The sequence below is a fragment of the Copidosoma floridanum genome, unplaced genomic scaffold (assembly GCF_036245765.1).
Source record: "Copidosoma floridanum isolate Cflo_tuat_1 unplaced genomic scaffold, Cflo_Japanese_pri ptg000004l, whole genome shotgun sequence".
NCBI classification, from domain to species: Eukaryota; Metazoa; Arthropoda; class Insecta; order Hymenoptera; family Encyrtidae; genus Copidosoma; species Copidosoma floridanum.
Window position 1 is genome coordinate 38,804,881 of NW_028321881.1, and position 17,518 is coordinate 38,822,398.

General features: G+C 40.6%; 2 protein-coding genes across 2 annotated transcripts in view; one reads left to right on the forward strand and one right to left on the reverse strand.

Annotated features, from left to right (window-relative positions):
- Positions 1 to 17,518, reverse strand: part of twin (CCR4-NOT transcription complex subunit 6-like twin) — a 202,027-nt gene that overhangs the window by 123,208 nt on the left and 61,301 nt on the right. The window lies entirely within an intron of this gene.
- On the forward strand, positions 7,883 to 13,634 carry LOC149375849 (uncharacterized). Its single transcript, XM_089598026.1, has 3 exons — positions 7,883 to 8,151; positions 9,883 to 9,960; positions 10,307 to 13,634. The coding sequence occupies exons 2-3, from the start codon at positions 9,937 to 9,939 to the stop codon at positions 13,463 to 13,465; spliced, it is 3,183 nt and encodes a 1,060-aa protein (XP_089454152.1). The 5' UTR covers positions 7,883 to 8,151; positions 9,883 to 9,936; the 3' UTR covers positions 13,466 to 13,634.

Here is a 17,518-nt window from a genome sequence, read left to right on the forward strand (position 1 = left end):
CAGAGTCACCAGCGCCTATGTGGCTCGCAAGGCCTGGATTGTTGGCGGGCGGCGGCGAATCAAAAGCATTCTCCAGGGATGCGTGGTCTGCGCCCGACTGCAGGTGCAGCCTGCCACTCAACACATGGCACCTCTTCCGGCCGCACGGGTTACTCCTGCTCGAGCTTTCTCTCGCACTGGAGTTGACTACGCTGGCCCATTCAACATTTTATCTGCTAAGGGCCGAAGCATCCGCACAAGCAAGGGCTACGTCGCGATCTTCGTCTGCATGACCACCAAGGCGTCACAGCTTGAGCCTGTTGATGATCTCTCCACTGAGTCATTCATTAGAGCGCTCACAAGATTCTGCGCCAGGTGCGGTCGACCCTTAGATATCTGGAATGATAACGCCACCTGCTTCCGCGCCGCAGACCGTGAAATGCGCGAGGCTCTCCAGGATGCCGAAATAAAGTGGAAGCGTGTTGCTGGCTCACTGGCTAAACAAGGCGTCACGTGTTACTTCATTTCTCCACGGGCGCCCCACTTCGGCGGACTATGGGAGGCCGGTGTCAAAGCAATGAAACATCATCTCTGTCGTGCCCTTGGACTGCGCAACCTCACCTACGAGGAGTTTTCCACCGTTTTGGCAAGCATCGAGGCGGTCCTCAATAGCCGCCCTCTCACTCCATTCACCGGAGGCTTAGATGATCTGGACATCCTCACCCCCTGGACACTTCCTCGTCGGTGGCCCGCTGAATTATGTGCTTGAGGCCAGCACCTCGCCCGAGAAGCTCGATCGCCTAAGTCACTGGAAGCTGGTCCGGGGAATCCGAGACCAGTTCTGGAGCCGCTGAAGCCGCGAGTACTCGGACACGCTCCAACAACGACCCAAGTGGAAAGTCCCACGTCGTAATTTCCAGGTTAATGACGTCGTCGCCGTGGTGGACACCACGCTCCTCTAGTCTAGCGGCACGTGGCCGCTCGGTCGCATCATCTCGGTTCATTCCGGACCCGACGGGCTCGTTCGCGCCGCCACCATCCAGACCGCCACTAGTGAATACACCCGTCCCATCAGCAAGCTCTTTCTACTGCCTGTCCGATCGCCAAGTGTCGGCGACGCCACCTCCAAAGACCCTGTGGCCGAATTTGACCCAGGTACGGCGGGCGGAGACTAAGATCGTTCACGGAACGAGGCGGGCGGGTTGTGCAAGATTTGTCTTGCGCGCCCATGCCCTCCCCTTCCCCTCTTTCTGCTCAAAGGAGGGAGCTGCTGCTCGCTTGGTCTCTGCCGGCGCGAGCGTACAGCTTGATCTAGTGGAGCCAACGTGTGTGCACGCCTCGACCTCTTGCTTCGCTGGGGACTCTCAAACCAGACCTCCACGTCGATCTGCCTACTATAAAATATCTGTTACGGCTGATCTGCCAATCTTGTATTTACTCGACGTTCTAATAAAGAATAATTCAAACACTCCCCCCCATGCTACGTGGCCTTTGTTCTACTCCAGAACCGCCTTAGCATTACTTCAGGGTGGAGCCACCAGGAAGACCATCGCGTCTCACAGCATTAGCGAGCAAGCTCGCCACCATTTGCTACAGGTGCCAATCCTCTCAAGTCCTAAAAAAGACTCGGGGTCCCTGGGGACCAGTACCCGTTTCTAGCTCTCCTGACGTAGGCTGCATTTTAATGCTTTCCCTGGCTGAAAAGCACATGTACTTAGAGCAGCATAGGTCCGCATAAACGTATACTCCTACTGAAGGCTTTCTTGCCTTAGATGCCCCCTGATTGGGCCTTTTTTCTGGCCTCTTCTAGCGCTTTCCTGAATATAGGGCGGCTTCCACTGCAGGCTTCGTGCTTGTTGTCCATCGTTGGACAAAGAAATCACCGTGCTGGGCCTGGACATTTTTTTCCGGTGGTTGCAGCTTCCACACCGAAAGTACAGCTTTGATCTATCTGCTTTTTACATTCTGTTGAAATATGTCTATATCTCAGGCATTTGTAACATCTTGTTACTGCGATTCTTCTTCAGATTTGGCAGCTTACGAAGCCTAATCTTGGTCTGCCTAAGTTTTCCGTTTGTCTTGCTGTGGGTTCATCTACTGTAATTAGCGCCATTTATCCTCTTGTATTAGGTTTAAGAAACGTCATTTTTAACTCTGTACTCTGTTGTTCAAAAGTTCTAGAAAAGCCTCCTCAACCTCCTTTACTTCAACCATAGCATCCAGGTCTCGAACCTTGAGTTTCACCTTTTTACTGTCTACTACCACCGTTCCTTGTCCAGCTACCGACTTTTCGACTTGCTGCGAGAATGCAATTGCATCCTTATAACTCCCTTAGCTTTTATCAGCATGTCTCTTTTTTTTGCAGTGACAACACTTTAGACTGCAACATCAGCCCTGTCCGGATCAAAACTCGCTTTCATTGACTTGAGCACATTAGCAAGGGTGTGCCCTCCAGCCACCCTTACTAATACTTTTGTCGTCGCGTCTACTCTGTTTTTCTGGCCTTTCCTGTCACTCAGGAAAATCTCTTCTTATTGGCCTCTGCCTGTTCTCTTTTTCTTAGAGAGCAGAGCTTGTTGGCGTTGCTCAAGGCTGTTTGATGGGCTCCTGTTTCTTTTAACTCGTTCTATCTCCTTGAGAGCAGTGTCCAGGGTTTTTTTTCTGAACATACCGTCGGAAATTATCTCTCCTATGTTCCCTATATTTCAGGGAAGTAGTAGTAGTAGTAGTAGTAGTAGTAGTAGTAGTAGTAGTAGTAGTTTTTTTTATTTTTTTTTATTTTATTTTTTTTTTTTTGTGAAGGAAGGGGAAATGCATTGAGGCAAACCACAGGGACAGCGGTAGTGTGGGACTCGGTGGATTTTTTTTATGAGACCACCCATACCCACGAAAACTCCCCCCCCCCATGCCGCGTGGCTTTTGATCCACCTCAGAACCGCGTTAGCATTACTTCAGGGTGGAGCCACCAGGGAGACCATCGCGTCTCACAGCATTAACGAGTTAACTCGCCACCATTTGCTAGAGGTGCTGATGCTCTCGAGTCCTGAAAAGGACTCGGGGTCCCTGAGGATCAGCACCTTGTCTAGCGCTTCATAGTAGGCCGCCTACTCAGCCAGCACCACTATAAGCTTAATGCTTTCCCTTGCTGATAGGTAAAAAGTACCCAGCGCAGCGTGGGTCCACATAAGCCTGTCTTTCAACTCAAGGCCTTTTTGCCTTATTTTGATCCTGCTTGGGCCTTATCCCTGACCTCTTTCAGATCTCTTCTGAATAAAGGGCAGCTCCCGCTGCCTGCTTCGTGCTTGTTGTTCGTTGTTGGGCAAAGGAAGAACCGTGCTGGGCCTGGACACTCTTTCTTCCGGTGGTTTGAGCTTCCACACCGGAAGCAAAGCTTGGATCTGTTTTCGTTCTCACAGTTGCCTGAGACGTGTCCATATCCTAGGCATTTGTAACATCTTGTTACTTCAATTCTTCTTCGAATTCGGCAGCTAACAAAGCCAACTCGTAACCTGCCTTCCTTTTCTACTTGTCTGGCAGATGCTTCGTCCACCTTTATTAAAGCCAGCCTGTGTCCTCTGGCATTTGGCTTTAAGAGAGCAACTTCTGGCTCCTGGCTCTGATGTCCAAAAGTCCTAGCGAAAGCCTCTTTGACCTCATCTTCCTCTACAATGGCATCCAGGTCTCAGACCTCTAATGTCACTTTTCTGTCGCTCATTTTGACAGTACCCTGTCCGGCTATCGACTTTTCAATTTGCTGTGAGAATGCAGTAGCATTCTCTACACCTTTGGCCTTAATAAGAATGTCTCCTTTTTTTGTAGTGACAACACTTTGGACTGCCACTTTAGCCTTATCAGGGTCAAAGTTCGCCTTCATAGTCTTCAGCACCGTTGCAAAGGTCTGTCCTTCAGCCATCTTCACTAGTACTGTTGTTGTGGCGTCCACTTTTTTCTTCCGGCTTGTTTTGTCATTCAGTGGAATTTCTTCTTGTTTGCCACTGCCTGTTTTAGTTTTCTTTGAAGACATAGTCTGCTGGCGTTTCTCAGGGCTGTCCGATAAGCTCCTGTTTCTTTTACTTCGTTTTATTTCCTTTAAGGCGGTGTTCAGGGTTCTTTTCTGTACATGCCATCGGAAATTATCTCGCCTTTTTTCCCTCCACTGCAGGGATTCAAATGACGACTTCCAAGCGTTGGTACACAAATCTTCTTCAGTAAGACAGCCTTTTCTTAGCACCTCTGGCTCTTGAAGATGCTTAAGCGCCGCTTTGAGCCCATTTTTCACAGCGTTCGCTGTGTTGCCGTACTTATTAAATAATGCGTATACGTAAATATAATGCGTATTCAATACAGTTTAACATCAAATAACTGAACCCCCCTGTTTTGGTGTTACCTTACGGATAGTACCTCCATATTCGTCAATATATCTGCTCCAAATGTTATTATACTACTTTGTAACTTTTCTAAATTTAATTTTAACGTTTTGATCAACGCTGAATCAACGCTGATTCAACGTTGAATCAGTGTTGAATCAACAATGTAAATTACGACTGATTTCAGTGTTCCGTCATTCATGGAATCAACGTTGATTCAGCATTGAAGTTTTTGATAGGGAGAAGCTAGCCTAGCTAGGTCCTAGCGAGGTAAAAGTATAGAGGCAGATGGCGTGATGTAACGGGGCTTAGTTTGGCCCTACCTAGACAACCTCTCTAGAGTATTTTCTGCATACTCCCATCGAAAGTGCTTAAAGTATATATGTTCTACTCTGCTCCTTAACCTCGCTCACTAGGTGTGCTTAATATACTGTACTTCAAGAAATAAATTCTTAGATTAGAACAATAAAAAATAGTTAAATGTTTTACAAGAATGGTAACTGTTTTATTAAAAAAATAAATTATTTTTACAATGTAAAAAAATACAGTAGAGAAAAAACAGTATCAGTTTAATGAAAATGTGAGAATATTTTAAATGTTTCAGTCCTCAGCATTTTCATTTTGACCCTCTTTACTATATCTAACCATTCGACCTCCTGACCAGTCCTTTGAATAAAGAAAAACAATTCCCAGAGTGTTCAGGATATCCTTCTCACTAATGTGTTTTTCAGAAGGCAGTTGACTGTTATATATGATCAGTAGCAAAACTGAAAAAATAACATACAATTAAAATGTTAATTCAAATACAATTTAAGCCTAAAATATAGCTTCACATTGTATCTTCCAGTATAGTGTAAAAATGTGTCTCTTTAAAGAGCTTTTTCCCTGGCTTGGGCCTTTCCACTGTATATAGTTTAATAACATCTTTGTGTCTTAATCTTTCCATAATCATGGTCAAATTGTGGAGTAAATCTATATTAAAATTAATGATGAAGAACCAGTGATTTTTCTGAAATTAAATAACAACTGTACAAGTCAGCATAACAAAAATAACCAAATATTTTAGTAATTGAGTCATCAGGCATAAAATCTTCTTGTGTATCATCACACTCTTTGATAGTCTGAGAATTAATCAAGGGTTCGGAACAAATTTTTTTATCCACCCAACTTTTATCGTCAACGGCATCGTAATTTGCACGAATATTGGAGCCATGTATTTCTTTTTCTTCTTCCTTTGCAATTGCACGATTTAAAGCACGATATCTCTTGACCTTTTCCTTACCTAATGACAAGGATCGTTTCACTGTCTCACTCATTTTACAAAAAAAATTTTCAAACTATTCAATTAAAATGCAGAGAACCCTTAACATGTCAGTTAATTATCTTACACACACTGCTCCAAAATGTCTGTCATTCGCATCGTACCAACCTTCGTTTCCCCTGTAGGCACCTCCCCACCACCGCACCCTCCATCAAGAGTCAATTACACTACCGGCACTGAGAGCCCGCCCCCCGACCCCCGACGCCAAGCGCTCTGTGATTAGCCGAAATTATTCATGTTAATTTGTCAATACCTCGGAGAATGCGCATAAAATCAAAATTTTGTAAAGAGCTTTTTTATCAGTCTTGACGAGCTTTATCGCGTAGTATAGTTTTCCTCACTCATTTTCGATCCACGGTGTATATTGTAGCTGCAGTATAAGAAAGAGTGAGATGGAAGATACCTAGCTAGGCTTCCTACCTAGTCCCTCCAATTCCACCGTAACAAAACCTACCTTGGACCTACCGAGGCAGCTTACCTAGGCCTCCTTTAACTACCAAGGCAGCCTAATTAAATTTCCGATCGGGTTGTTGAAGTGCGGCTAGTTTATAAAATCGACCACATGGCACTCCTTCTATTACAACACAACTCTTTGCCAGAGTGGAACATGGCCAAAATATTTCGTATATCTTCCAGAACCATCAGGTTAATCGATACTGATGAGACCATAGACATATAAAAAATAGACTGCTCGTTCTTAAATACGGCGCTGAAGCACAGGTAGAAAGAGACACAACATCGAACGCGTAAATCTCTCTCGCACGTTGCCAACGGTGGGGAGGTTGCGTCAGCTGGCCTTAGTTTACTGACTAGTGCTCCCGAAAGTGGCATCCAAAGTAGAGCGAAATTCAATTGGCTATATGGAGAAAAACGCAAAAACCCACATAACTCGACAGAATTTCTAACATAATAAATTAAACCACAAGCTATTAAACCCAATAACCCAATGCTATTTAACCCACCGACCTGGAACGAGTACAGGACACTATGTTAATTAATAAAATGAATAAAATAACACAACCGCCAATTACCACACAACTCGAGGTGCTTACTAGCTACTCTGTTAATTAATGAAATAAATAAAATAACACCAGCGCCAATCACCACACTACCCGCGGCGATGAGTGGCCGTTTTGTTAGTTAATAAAATAAATTAAATAACACAAGCGCCAATCACCACACAACCCAGGGTGCTTACTGGCCAATTTATTAAGTATCAAAATAAATAGAATAACACAAGAACCAATCACAATACGACCCGGGGTGCTTACTGGACGCTTTATTAATTTATAAAAAATTAAAAAATAACGTAAGTGCTAATTACTAGGAAACCCAAGGCACTGACATGCTACTTTATTAAATTAGACAGTAATATGTTATGATATGTGCGCTATTTACTATTTAACCAAGAATGTTAAAACTGTTATTTATAGCTTACCTGATTCAGAAAGCGAACTGCAAGCGCCCTAGGTTGCTAAGTAATCAGTGCTTTTGTTGTAATTTAAATCTTTATTAAATTATAAAGTTACCAGTAGGCACTTCGGGTTGTGTGGTGATTGGCGCTTGTGTTATTTTATTTATTTTATTAGTTAATTAAGTATCCAGTAAGCGCCCCGAGTTAAGTAGTGATTGGCTCTTGTGGTATTTTAATTATTTTATTAATAAACAAAGCGGCCAGTAAGCACCCCAGGTGATTGGTGCTTGTGGTATTTTAATTATTTTATTAATCAACAAAGCGGCCAGTAAGCGCCTTGGGTTGTCTAGTGGTTGGTACTTTTGTTATTATTTAAAGCATAAAATTTCATAGTGGTCAGTAGGCGTTTCAGATTTCTGGGTTAAACCATTATTGGGCTATTATTGGGCCTTACAGGGTGGGGTTTATTTATTTATTATGCTAGAAATTCTGTCAAGTTATGTAGATTTTTGTGTTCTGCTCCATATTGCCAGATCGAATTTCGTGCTACTTTGGATGCTATTTTCGGGAGTACTGTTATACTGACCCCCACCGTTGGCAACGTGCGAGAGAGACAGATACATCCGTTCGATGTTGTGTCTCTTTCCATTTGTGTTTTAACGCCGTACATAAGAAGGAACAGTCTATTTTTTACATGTCTATGGATGAGACTCATAAGAGTCGCGACTGCATGGTTTAGATTTTTGACCACCCTCGGGCCTCAGCTTTTGGTCTATTATTGATGCAATTCACACAGAGATATGTATATATTATACGCTCATCTCTCACGCTCTCACCTTCATCCGACAGGTTCAATTATCTCAATATACAGTCTTGATCAATCAACAAAAACAAGTGTTAAAAATGTAATACTATGTTCTAAATGACACGTAAATCTGTTTAATCATCCTCAGTTCCTAAAATTATTGTAAACGTGTTTTCATACAATTATAGACAACGATAGCCACGTGCTTGAGACAACTAATTTTGAGATGAAATAACCGATACTTAAACTCACCGAAGACTCAAAAGTAATTAATTATTGTAGTACAAATAAACATATAAGTTAAATGACATATGTAAAAGAAGATTTAATAGAAATAGCATGCAATATCACAACATAACCTTCACAGACTTTATTTAGTTTTCATTAGAATTGACGTAACATACCTCCCAAGTTTTGTAATCAACAACGAACTTATCTTCTCAAACAAATTTTTTACGTTTTGTCACTCATGTTTGTTTATTACATACGTAGGCATACACGTGTATGATTATGTTTACTGCCATATATGTATAAACTTCTAGAAAGCAAGAAATTCTCCAGTTTTTAAATTTCTGAATGAAAAGATCATCACAAATTTAATCAAAAAATAGAATTCTAATTTTTTTTGTTATTAAATGCTTGTGTAGTTTGCAATCTAGTAAAACTATTGCTTAAGATTTTTAAGTAAAATTTAACAAGATAATAATACATTCTGAAATTCATAATATAGAGGATATCATTTTCCATTGAATTAAGGTAACACATTTATTTAAAATCTAGACAGATCCTTTTGTGCTCAAGAATTTGCATGATCTATCTATCTAATCATTGTATGAAATTGTTACAGTCAGGTCCCAAGCAATATTTTAAAATCTCGAAAATACAAGTATATGAAACTTGATTAATAACTTCAGAATTTTATTAGTTAATTATACATACATGCCAAACATTAGGAATTTTTGTTGTAAATACCCTTATTAAGATTGGAAATACTCATCTTGTTAATACAATACTGCATACAGTAGTGATTGCATCAACTATTGCCAGCTTATAGTCCATCTAACCAACAGTAACTGCAGTAATTTAATTTAATTCTGAACAACAAATAACGTATATTTAAACTACTAAGTTCATAATGTTAAAATATGAGCAAAGGAGCTTTGCTGTATGCTCTTGTCTTTCTTTGTATACCTTCTGGACGCTAATGCTTTAGTATGTGTTAGTGTACGAGTAGGCATAATTGTAAAATTTTAGTAAATGAATATTTCAATATTATAGATATAACTTTCAAACAGAAATAACGTTTTTTATTGTGTGATCAACTTTATTTGAGAGTTGAATGAAATTTGTACCAAAGTATCTAATCATAAATGTAAACAAAAGTTATAAGTCGTACAAAATTCTAGTGTAAGCTATAGTAAATTATTCTGAATTGCTTCTGATGCTTCCAGTTCCATTATTTTCTTTTGTATTTGCTTTTTTCATACTAAATTATCATAATGTCCTGTATTCAATGAACGATTCAAGTATATTATAGTTAATTAATATTAATCAACTTGAGTAGATTCAAAAGGTTGGTATTTATTTCTGGGCTACTCTGATCTTTGAGCCTGGTGCATAAGTGACAAATATCCATGCCATTATTGTTGCTATCTTTTATATTATTTGAGAACAATTGAATAAATAGGAAGATTTATAGTTACATGTTTATTTGGCATTGAAAAGTTTGTTATACTTAAGTATATTATATTCATGTTATTTATCATCGAGGCATTGTCCAACAGAAGATATAATTGTTTCCACGATCCTAAACATCTAATTTGTATGCATATATCTAAAACATATTGCGTGTTTTTTTTTCATTAACTATTTCGTTATCATAAAAAAAACAGTTTAATATGCATGCAAACTTCTCTGTGTATCAATTTATTCAATGTATATATGAAATATGTTATGACAGTTTGATATCACAAACAAAAATGGATTCTTGTTTCAGAGTACATAGTAATACACATAGGTCCTCAGTATAAGTACAGCTGATTTGTTTATCATGGCGTTAAAAAATCATTTCAAGGTAAATTTTTTAATCAATACCTTCAATTTTATTTTTGGTGCAAAAATGACTAGATAATTTTTACTATAAACAAATAAGATAAAACAATAAATATTTAACACTGTATGTATGAAATTTAGTCAGTAAAACAATTACTTGTATGCCAAGTTCTTCTTTTCATCAATTATATTAGTATTTGCAAATAATTTTATGAATTGTTTTGTGCTTTTCTAGATGTTGTAATTAAAATGTTCTTTTTAGTGTAATTGCAATTCTACTGATTTATCTTTTTAAATGATTGATCGATAGTTAAGAACAATTATCTAGCTCTTATAAAATAATGAAAGAAATTTTGATTGTATTTCAGCGAACGAAACTTGAATCTGAGCAAAAATGTTCATTTTGTGATGAACTTTTATACAATGGCTCAGCCAAAGTTGTTATCATGGAGGAAAAAGCTATACTTGTTGCAATCAATAAAAGCAAGTTACTTGGTGATAATAAATGGAAATTATGGATTGATGAGGCTTGTATCAGTGTCCATGATTCTTGCCGAAAGCGCTACTGTTCTCAACGACAGTCGAATAAAGTGACACCAAGTGATTCATTAACAAGAACATCATTGTCAGATGTCGATACGACCGAAACTGTCGAACCAACGGTAACAATGAGTAGATCTGAAACTGTCAGTTTTGATTTTCCAACATTCTGTTTTTACTGTTGTGCTCCTCTAGACAAATATCGCCAAAAGGTATCTGCTCTCAGGGATTCCAACTCCTTACATAGACTTATTGAGATTGCTTCACGCAACGAGGATGAAAACAGTGAATTGATCGCAAGATTAAAAAGCATTAAATGCCCACGAAGTACCACTGCAGAATATCACAGAAATTGTCACACATCTTTTTACAATCAAGGAAAATTATCAGATTGTCAAACACAAGAACAAAAGGAAGATGTTCATATCAACGATGTCGAAGTAGATCAAAATGTTGATGATGCCTTTGAGATAGTATGTACGCACATTGAGGAAAGTGGTCGCTTTAAATTTACAACTAAAGATATACGAGCCCTAATTGCTGACACCCCTTTGAGCAATCGTGTTCTCTTTAAAAAACTGAAACAAAAGTATGGTTCGGATATATTTATTTTTCAGCATAGAGGTAAGCCCCCCATCGTTTATTACAAGTCTTTTGATACTAATAAAATATGCAGCAACTGGATATCAAATGATGGAGACATATCCGAAATGGATAAAAAAACCCTATTAGATGTGGCTGCACAAATACTCAGGAAGGAAATCAAAGAATTTCAGTATAACAGTGAAACATATCCGCCTTCGAGTCGATTCTTAGACTCAGCTACAACTGATGTTCCACCTCTGTTGTCGATGTTTCTTGGTGATCTTTTGTTAAACGAAAAAAAAGTCGAACACGAACACTTTGTAAAACGTGATTATGTTGCTCATACGATAGTTTCCGCTCTCAGGCCATCATCTTTTATTTCAAATGTGCAGCTGGCCATAGGTACATACGTGTACCGAAAAACCGGCTCACGTGTCATAATCGACGTACTATCGAAACTTGGAATTTGTCCTTCATACTACAATCTTCAATTGTATGAGGCATCAACGATTTTGGATTCTCCTAAAATAATTGCCGAAAATACTTTTGTGCAGTATGTATTTAATAATGTCGACCACAGTGTTAGCACAATGGAGGGTCAGAAAGGATTTCACTGTCTTGGAGGGCTCGCCATTTATACACCAGAATCTTCAATTCGATATGATGGTGGACCAAAAAAATGGAAAAAAATGCCTCCAGTAACTTCCTTAGCTTCTCAAAAAACAATCCCGATTGTACCATTCGATGTCAACTTGAACACAGAATTAAACAATGTTCAATTTGTTTCAACCGATGCTCTAGGTTTAGGCCCTTCGCACATGTTATCTCCATATTACACAGGATACTTGTGGGGCAAATTTTTAAGAATTGAAAAATTGCCAACGTGGAAAGATTTCATCGAGACAATATCTCGAGACACAACATACCACACATCTCACATTGTTTGTTTACCCTTCATCAACGAAACACCATCGGATGTGAACACTTTGAATTCGGCGTTGCAATACACGATTTCCGACACCAAAAAAATCAACCAAAAAACTAGTATACTCACTGTCGATCAAACTTTATACTTGAAGACTCGATCATTGGTAACATCGGACGCGAATGGCCGATCAAATGTTATAGTACGTTTGGGCGGTTACCATTTACTCATCGCTTATTTTGGCGCGATTGGCTACACCATGACAGGAAGCGGAATCGAAGATTTATGGACGACAATATATGCCGCAGATTCAATAAAAAACAAACTGATGACCGGCCATGATTACACCAGAACCTTACGTGCCCATATATTAAGCTTCACTGCCCTTGGCATGCTTATTTTGGAGCACAGTAACTCAACCGAAGTCTCAAAAAATTTTATTCGCCGGTTCTTCGAAAAATGGGACGAAAGGCCGTCTCTCATCAATGACTTCAACAATGATATGTTCATGCAGCACCTAACGGAGGAACTCGATCGTCAGGTAAACAGTCTTGAAAATATTGGTCCAACAGCTAAACTCTGGGTGCAGTATTTCAAGTGCGTCACCGTTGCCCTGCAGTACATTGAGGCCGAATTACTGGGAAATTGGCAGCTACATCTCCAAAGCGTTAAAAAAATGCTGCCTCTATTTCACGCAGCAGGCCGCTTGTCATATGCCAAGAGTGCGCATATTTACCTTCAGGATATGGCCAAGTTAGAGGAAATGATGGACCCCGTCGAGTACGAGAAATTCACCAAAGCAGGTTTTTTCACGATCCGTCGAGTAGAGAAACCATTTTCGGGCATGTGGCCCGACAAATTCGTCGAGCAGACACTAAGTCGGTCCTCTGGAGCAGATCTTAAACAAGCCAAGGGACTAACACCTAGCGCCATTGCGAGACATTTGCAAGGGATGACCGCCGCAATCGACGTTATGAGGTGCTTCGAAGATTTTTGCCAAATAAAACCAAGCTCAGGCGAGAACATTGACTCGCTGAGCAACCATTTGAAGCGAGACAATGCAGATTTGGAAAAGTTCGTACAGTGGTTTGCTAAGTACAATCCTTTTGTACCTAAATGTGTGCTAACGTCGCTGACCACCGGGTTGATTGGAAATGAGCAGGTGAACTGTCACCTGGCTGTAGAAATTGGCAAACGGGGCATGGATTCGATGGTCGGTGAAAGCGTGGAAAATTTCTCGCTCTCCAATGCCTTTAAAGTCAAACCTCTATCGGATACTTATGGCAAGGGAAAGAATGCCAACAGTGACGTTTCTCAAAAACAATACACTACGATCGCGGAAGGCTTGAATGCCGATGCTGATAATGTCATGGAGTACGAGGTCCACGAAGAAGAAGTCTACCTGGACAATACAGATAACCTTGAAAACAGGTCCCATTTTCAAGAGATCGAAATAATGCATTTGGATTATTACTGAAGCTGAAATTAATCCTATTCATTCGACGATCGTCGTTCGTGATACATTTCGATAGTTATAGAGTACAAAAATTATTTTTCATACATCTAGCTTATAAATAATTTTCTTATCGTTTTTCCATGCCAATTCAACGCATTGAAATTATGTAAAAAATAATATACGCATTAATTACTTAACAACAAAACTTTTTTTTTTACTATTGATTTTCATACATCCATTTTCATTAAATTTCATTGAGGATAATATTCATACCGTGAGTCGGACGATTAAAAAGTATAAATACACAGGTTTTTTTTTTTCAAAGGTAAAAAAATTTATTAAATGGATTTCGATATGTACCTGTAAAAATCACTTGTAGAAATTTTTCTTGATTCAGTTCCTGCAGTGACTATACTTTCAGCTGATAAAAATGTTCTAATACAAGACTCAATAATATATGGATCGTTTCTAGTAACAAAAGTATATCTGGAATTAGGACCGATCGGAATCGCAAGTATTGTCGTTTCGTGAAAAAAATGTTTAATAACAGCTAGATAATAACATTCTGGCCGCTAAAAAGATAAGGATTTGTTTTTTAGTACCCAGGAAAGTGCTATCGTTATAAATGCTTGTATACGTGGCTGAATAAGTTTTTCAGATTCTAGATAAAACATAAAATATCATGCCCCTGTTGCAGGTGTCCAATAGAAATTAGTAAAAAATCTTTCTACTGGTTTTTAATGTGCTTTTATACCCGTAAAATCAGATGAAAACCGATAACCTTCAAAAAGAAATGTTTAATTTTTTTTATTGTACTTAACCAGGACATGATTAAACACAAATAAAACCACAAGTGTCGGTCGTACCATTTAGCGTTAAATTTTAACTAGTGAAATGTCACAGGTCTTAGTTTCAACATAAAGCGCATGGCGCGAACGATTATCTCCCGATACTCGTTGTCGACCCAACACTGTCGTCATATGTATGTGGCGCCCGGACTCTCATCAGCGCCCTCACGCGCCCACCGTCGAAAGCAGCAGCTAGTCCCGCGAGTTGACGAGACCGGCCTGCTCGTCGACGTCAAGGGCAAGAAACTCCTTGACCCCCTCACTGACCTTCCAGCCCCATGCCACCTGCGCAAGTCCGATCTCCACAGCGTCCAAGCCGTGCTCAACGCAGCTGCTCCTGGCCCTTACAGCAAGGATTACGATGCCCTGCACGAGTTTAAGGACATCACAGCGTGCGAAAGCACCGCCGTTCTCCTGCCAGACCTGCCGGTGAGACACTGCATCATCACAACAGGCCCACCGATCCACGAACGACCTAGGCGGCCCGTCGGCCCCCGCCGTGAGGCAGCCAATGGGCCAGTCCACTACACGTCGCGAAGCCTAACGGAGGCTGGCGCATCACCGGTGACTACCGCAAGCTGAACGCCATCACCTCGCCGGACCGCTATCCCTTTCCAATCGTGGAAGACCTTCTCCAGGAAGCCTCCGGCCCAGTCTTTGCAGCGCACTGTAGATCACCTGCTACGGGATCTGCCCTTCGTGAGGGCTTACTTGGACGACTTCCTGATCTTCTCGCCGGACCATGAGACGCACCTCCAGCACCTGAGGGTCCTGTTCACCACCCGGCGCAAGGCCGAACTGCGCATCAACCCTGAAAAGTGCACCTTTGGGACAGACAAGGTGACCTTCCTGGGCTACTCCGTCACGGGGCAAAGTTTCACCCCTCCTCTTGCCAAGGTCCAAACAGTCCAAGACTTCCTGAGGCCCGACCATCCGCCGCAACTCCGCCGCTTTCTAGGGATGTTTAACTACTACCGGAGGTGCATCCCCGGCGCCGCAGACATCCTCGCCCCACTGAACGATCTGCTCAAGGGCCTCCCAGAGCAGCAAAAAAAACTTGTCCTTCAGTGGACACCGGAAGCCGAAGCCGCCGACATGAGCGCTAAGTCCGCTCTCGCCAATGCAGCAGCGATGGGATATAGTTCCGGCCAGATTTGGGAATTCTCTAGGACCCAACCTCTCTGACGTGGGAAATCACTAGATCAAAAAAAATTTAGTACCGAAGGTGACGCGCGAGATTCAAATAAGGACCAATAACACAAGCATCCATCACCTGATGACCCGGGGCGCTCACTGGCCACTCTTTTAAATAAATAATTATTGATAACACAAGCACCTATCACCTTTTGACCCAGCGCGCTTACTGGCAACTCTGTTAAATAAATTATTATTAGTAAATAACACAAGCGCCTATCACCTGATGACCCGGGGCGCTTACTGGCCACTCTGTTAAATAAATAATTATTGATAACACAAGCACCTATCACCTTTTGACCCAGGGCGCTTACTGGCAACTCTGTTAAATAAATTATTATTAGTAAATAACACAAGCACCTGTCACCTGATGACCCACGGCGCTTACTAGCCACTCTTTTAAATAAATAATTATTAATAACACACGCGCCTATCACCTAATAACCCGAGGCGCTTACTGGCCACTCTTTTAAATAAATAATTATTAGTAACACAAGCGCCTATCACCTGATGACCCGGGGCGCTTACTGGCCACTCTTTTAAATAATTAATTATTAATAAATAACACAAGCGCCTATCACCTGATGACCCGGGGCGCTTACTGGCCACTCTTTTAAATAAATAATTATTAATAAATAACACAAGCGCCTATCACCTATTGACCCAGGGCGCCTACTAGCCACTCTTTTAAATAAATAATTATTATTAACACCAGCGCCTATCACCTGATGACCCGGGGCGCTTACTGGCCACTCTTTTAAATAAATAATTATTAATAACACAAGCGCTTATCACCTAAATACCCGGGGCGCTTACTGGCCACTCTGTTAAATAATCAATTAATAATAACACAAGCGCCTATCACCTAATGACCCGGGGCGCTTACTAGCTACTATTGAATAATAAATTATCAAGTAATTACAAGAGCGCCAATTAAAAATATCTTTGTCGTACTAGATGGGCAATCAAAATTGTGATATAATTAATGTGTTATCGATCAACTTTTTATCATTTAATAGTGTTGCAAACAAGTGTCCTGGATCCTCAGGAAGAAGGTGCTTGACATACTTATGATTAATTATTTATTTACTAGATTTGCAATTAGCGCCCCAGGTAATACGGTGATAGGCGCTTGTGTTATTTATTAATAATTATTTATTTAACAGTTTTGCCAGGAAGCGCCCTGGGTCATCAGGTGATAGGCGCTTGTGTTATTTATTAATAATTGTTTATTTAACAGAGTGGCCAGTAAGCGCCCCGGGTATTTAGGTGATAAGCGCTTGTGTTATTAATAATTATTTATTTAAAAGAGTGGCCAGTGAGCGCCCCGGGTCATCAGGTGATAGGCGCTTGTGTTATTTATTAATGATTGTTTATTTAAAAGAGTGGCCAGTAAGCGCCCCGAGTCATTAGGTGATAGGCGCTTGTGTTATTAATAATTATTTATTTAAAAGAGTGGCCAGTGAGCGCCCCGGGTCATCAGTTCATAGGCGCTTGTGTTATTTATTAATAATTGTTTATTGAAAAAAGTGGCCAGTAAGCGCCCCGGGTCATCAGGTGATAGGCGCTTGTGTTATTTATTAATAATTGTTTACTTAAAAAAGTGGCCAGTAAGCGCCCCGGGTTATCAGGTGATAGGCGCTTGTGTTATTTATTAATAATTGTTTATTTAAAAGAGTGGCCAGTAAGCGCCCTGGGTCATCAGGTGATTGGCGCTTGTGTTATTTACTAATAATTATTTATGTTACAGAGTTGCCAGTAAGCGCCCTGGGTCATCAGGTGATAGGCGCTTGTGTTATTTATTAATAATTGTTTATTTAAAAGAGTGGCCAGTAAGCGCCACGGGTCATTAGGTGATAAGCGCTTGTGTTATAAATAATTATTTATTTAAAAGAGTGGCCAGTAAGCGCCCCGAATCATTAGGTGATAGGCGCTTGTGTTATTTATTAATAATTGTTTATTTAAAAGAGTGGCTAGTAAGCGCCCCGGGTCATTAGGTGATAGGCGCTTGTGTTATTATTAATTGATTATT

Coding starts and splice junctions, on each gene's coding strand:
- LOC149375849 (XM_089598026.1), top strand. CDS start 9,937: ATGGCGTTAAAAAATCATTTCAAG. Junction 9,961..10,306: donor CGTTAAAAAATCATTTCAAG/GTAAATTTTTTA, acceptor ATTGTATTTCAG/CGAACGAAACTTGAATCTGA.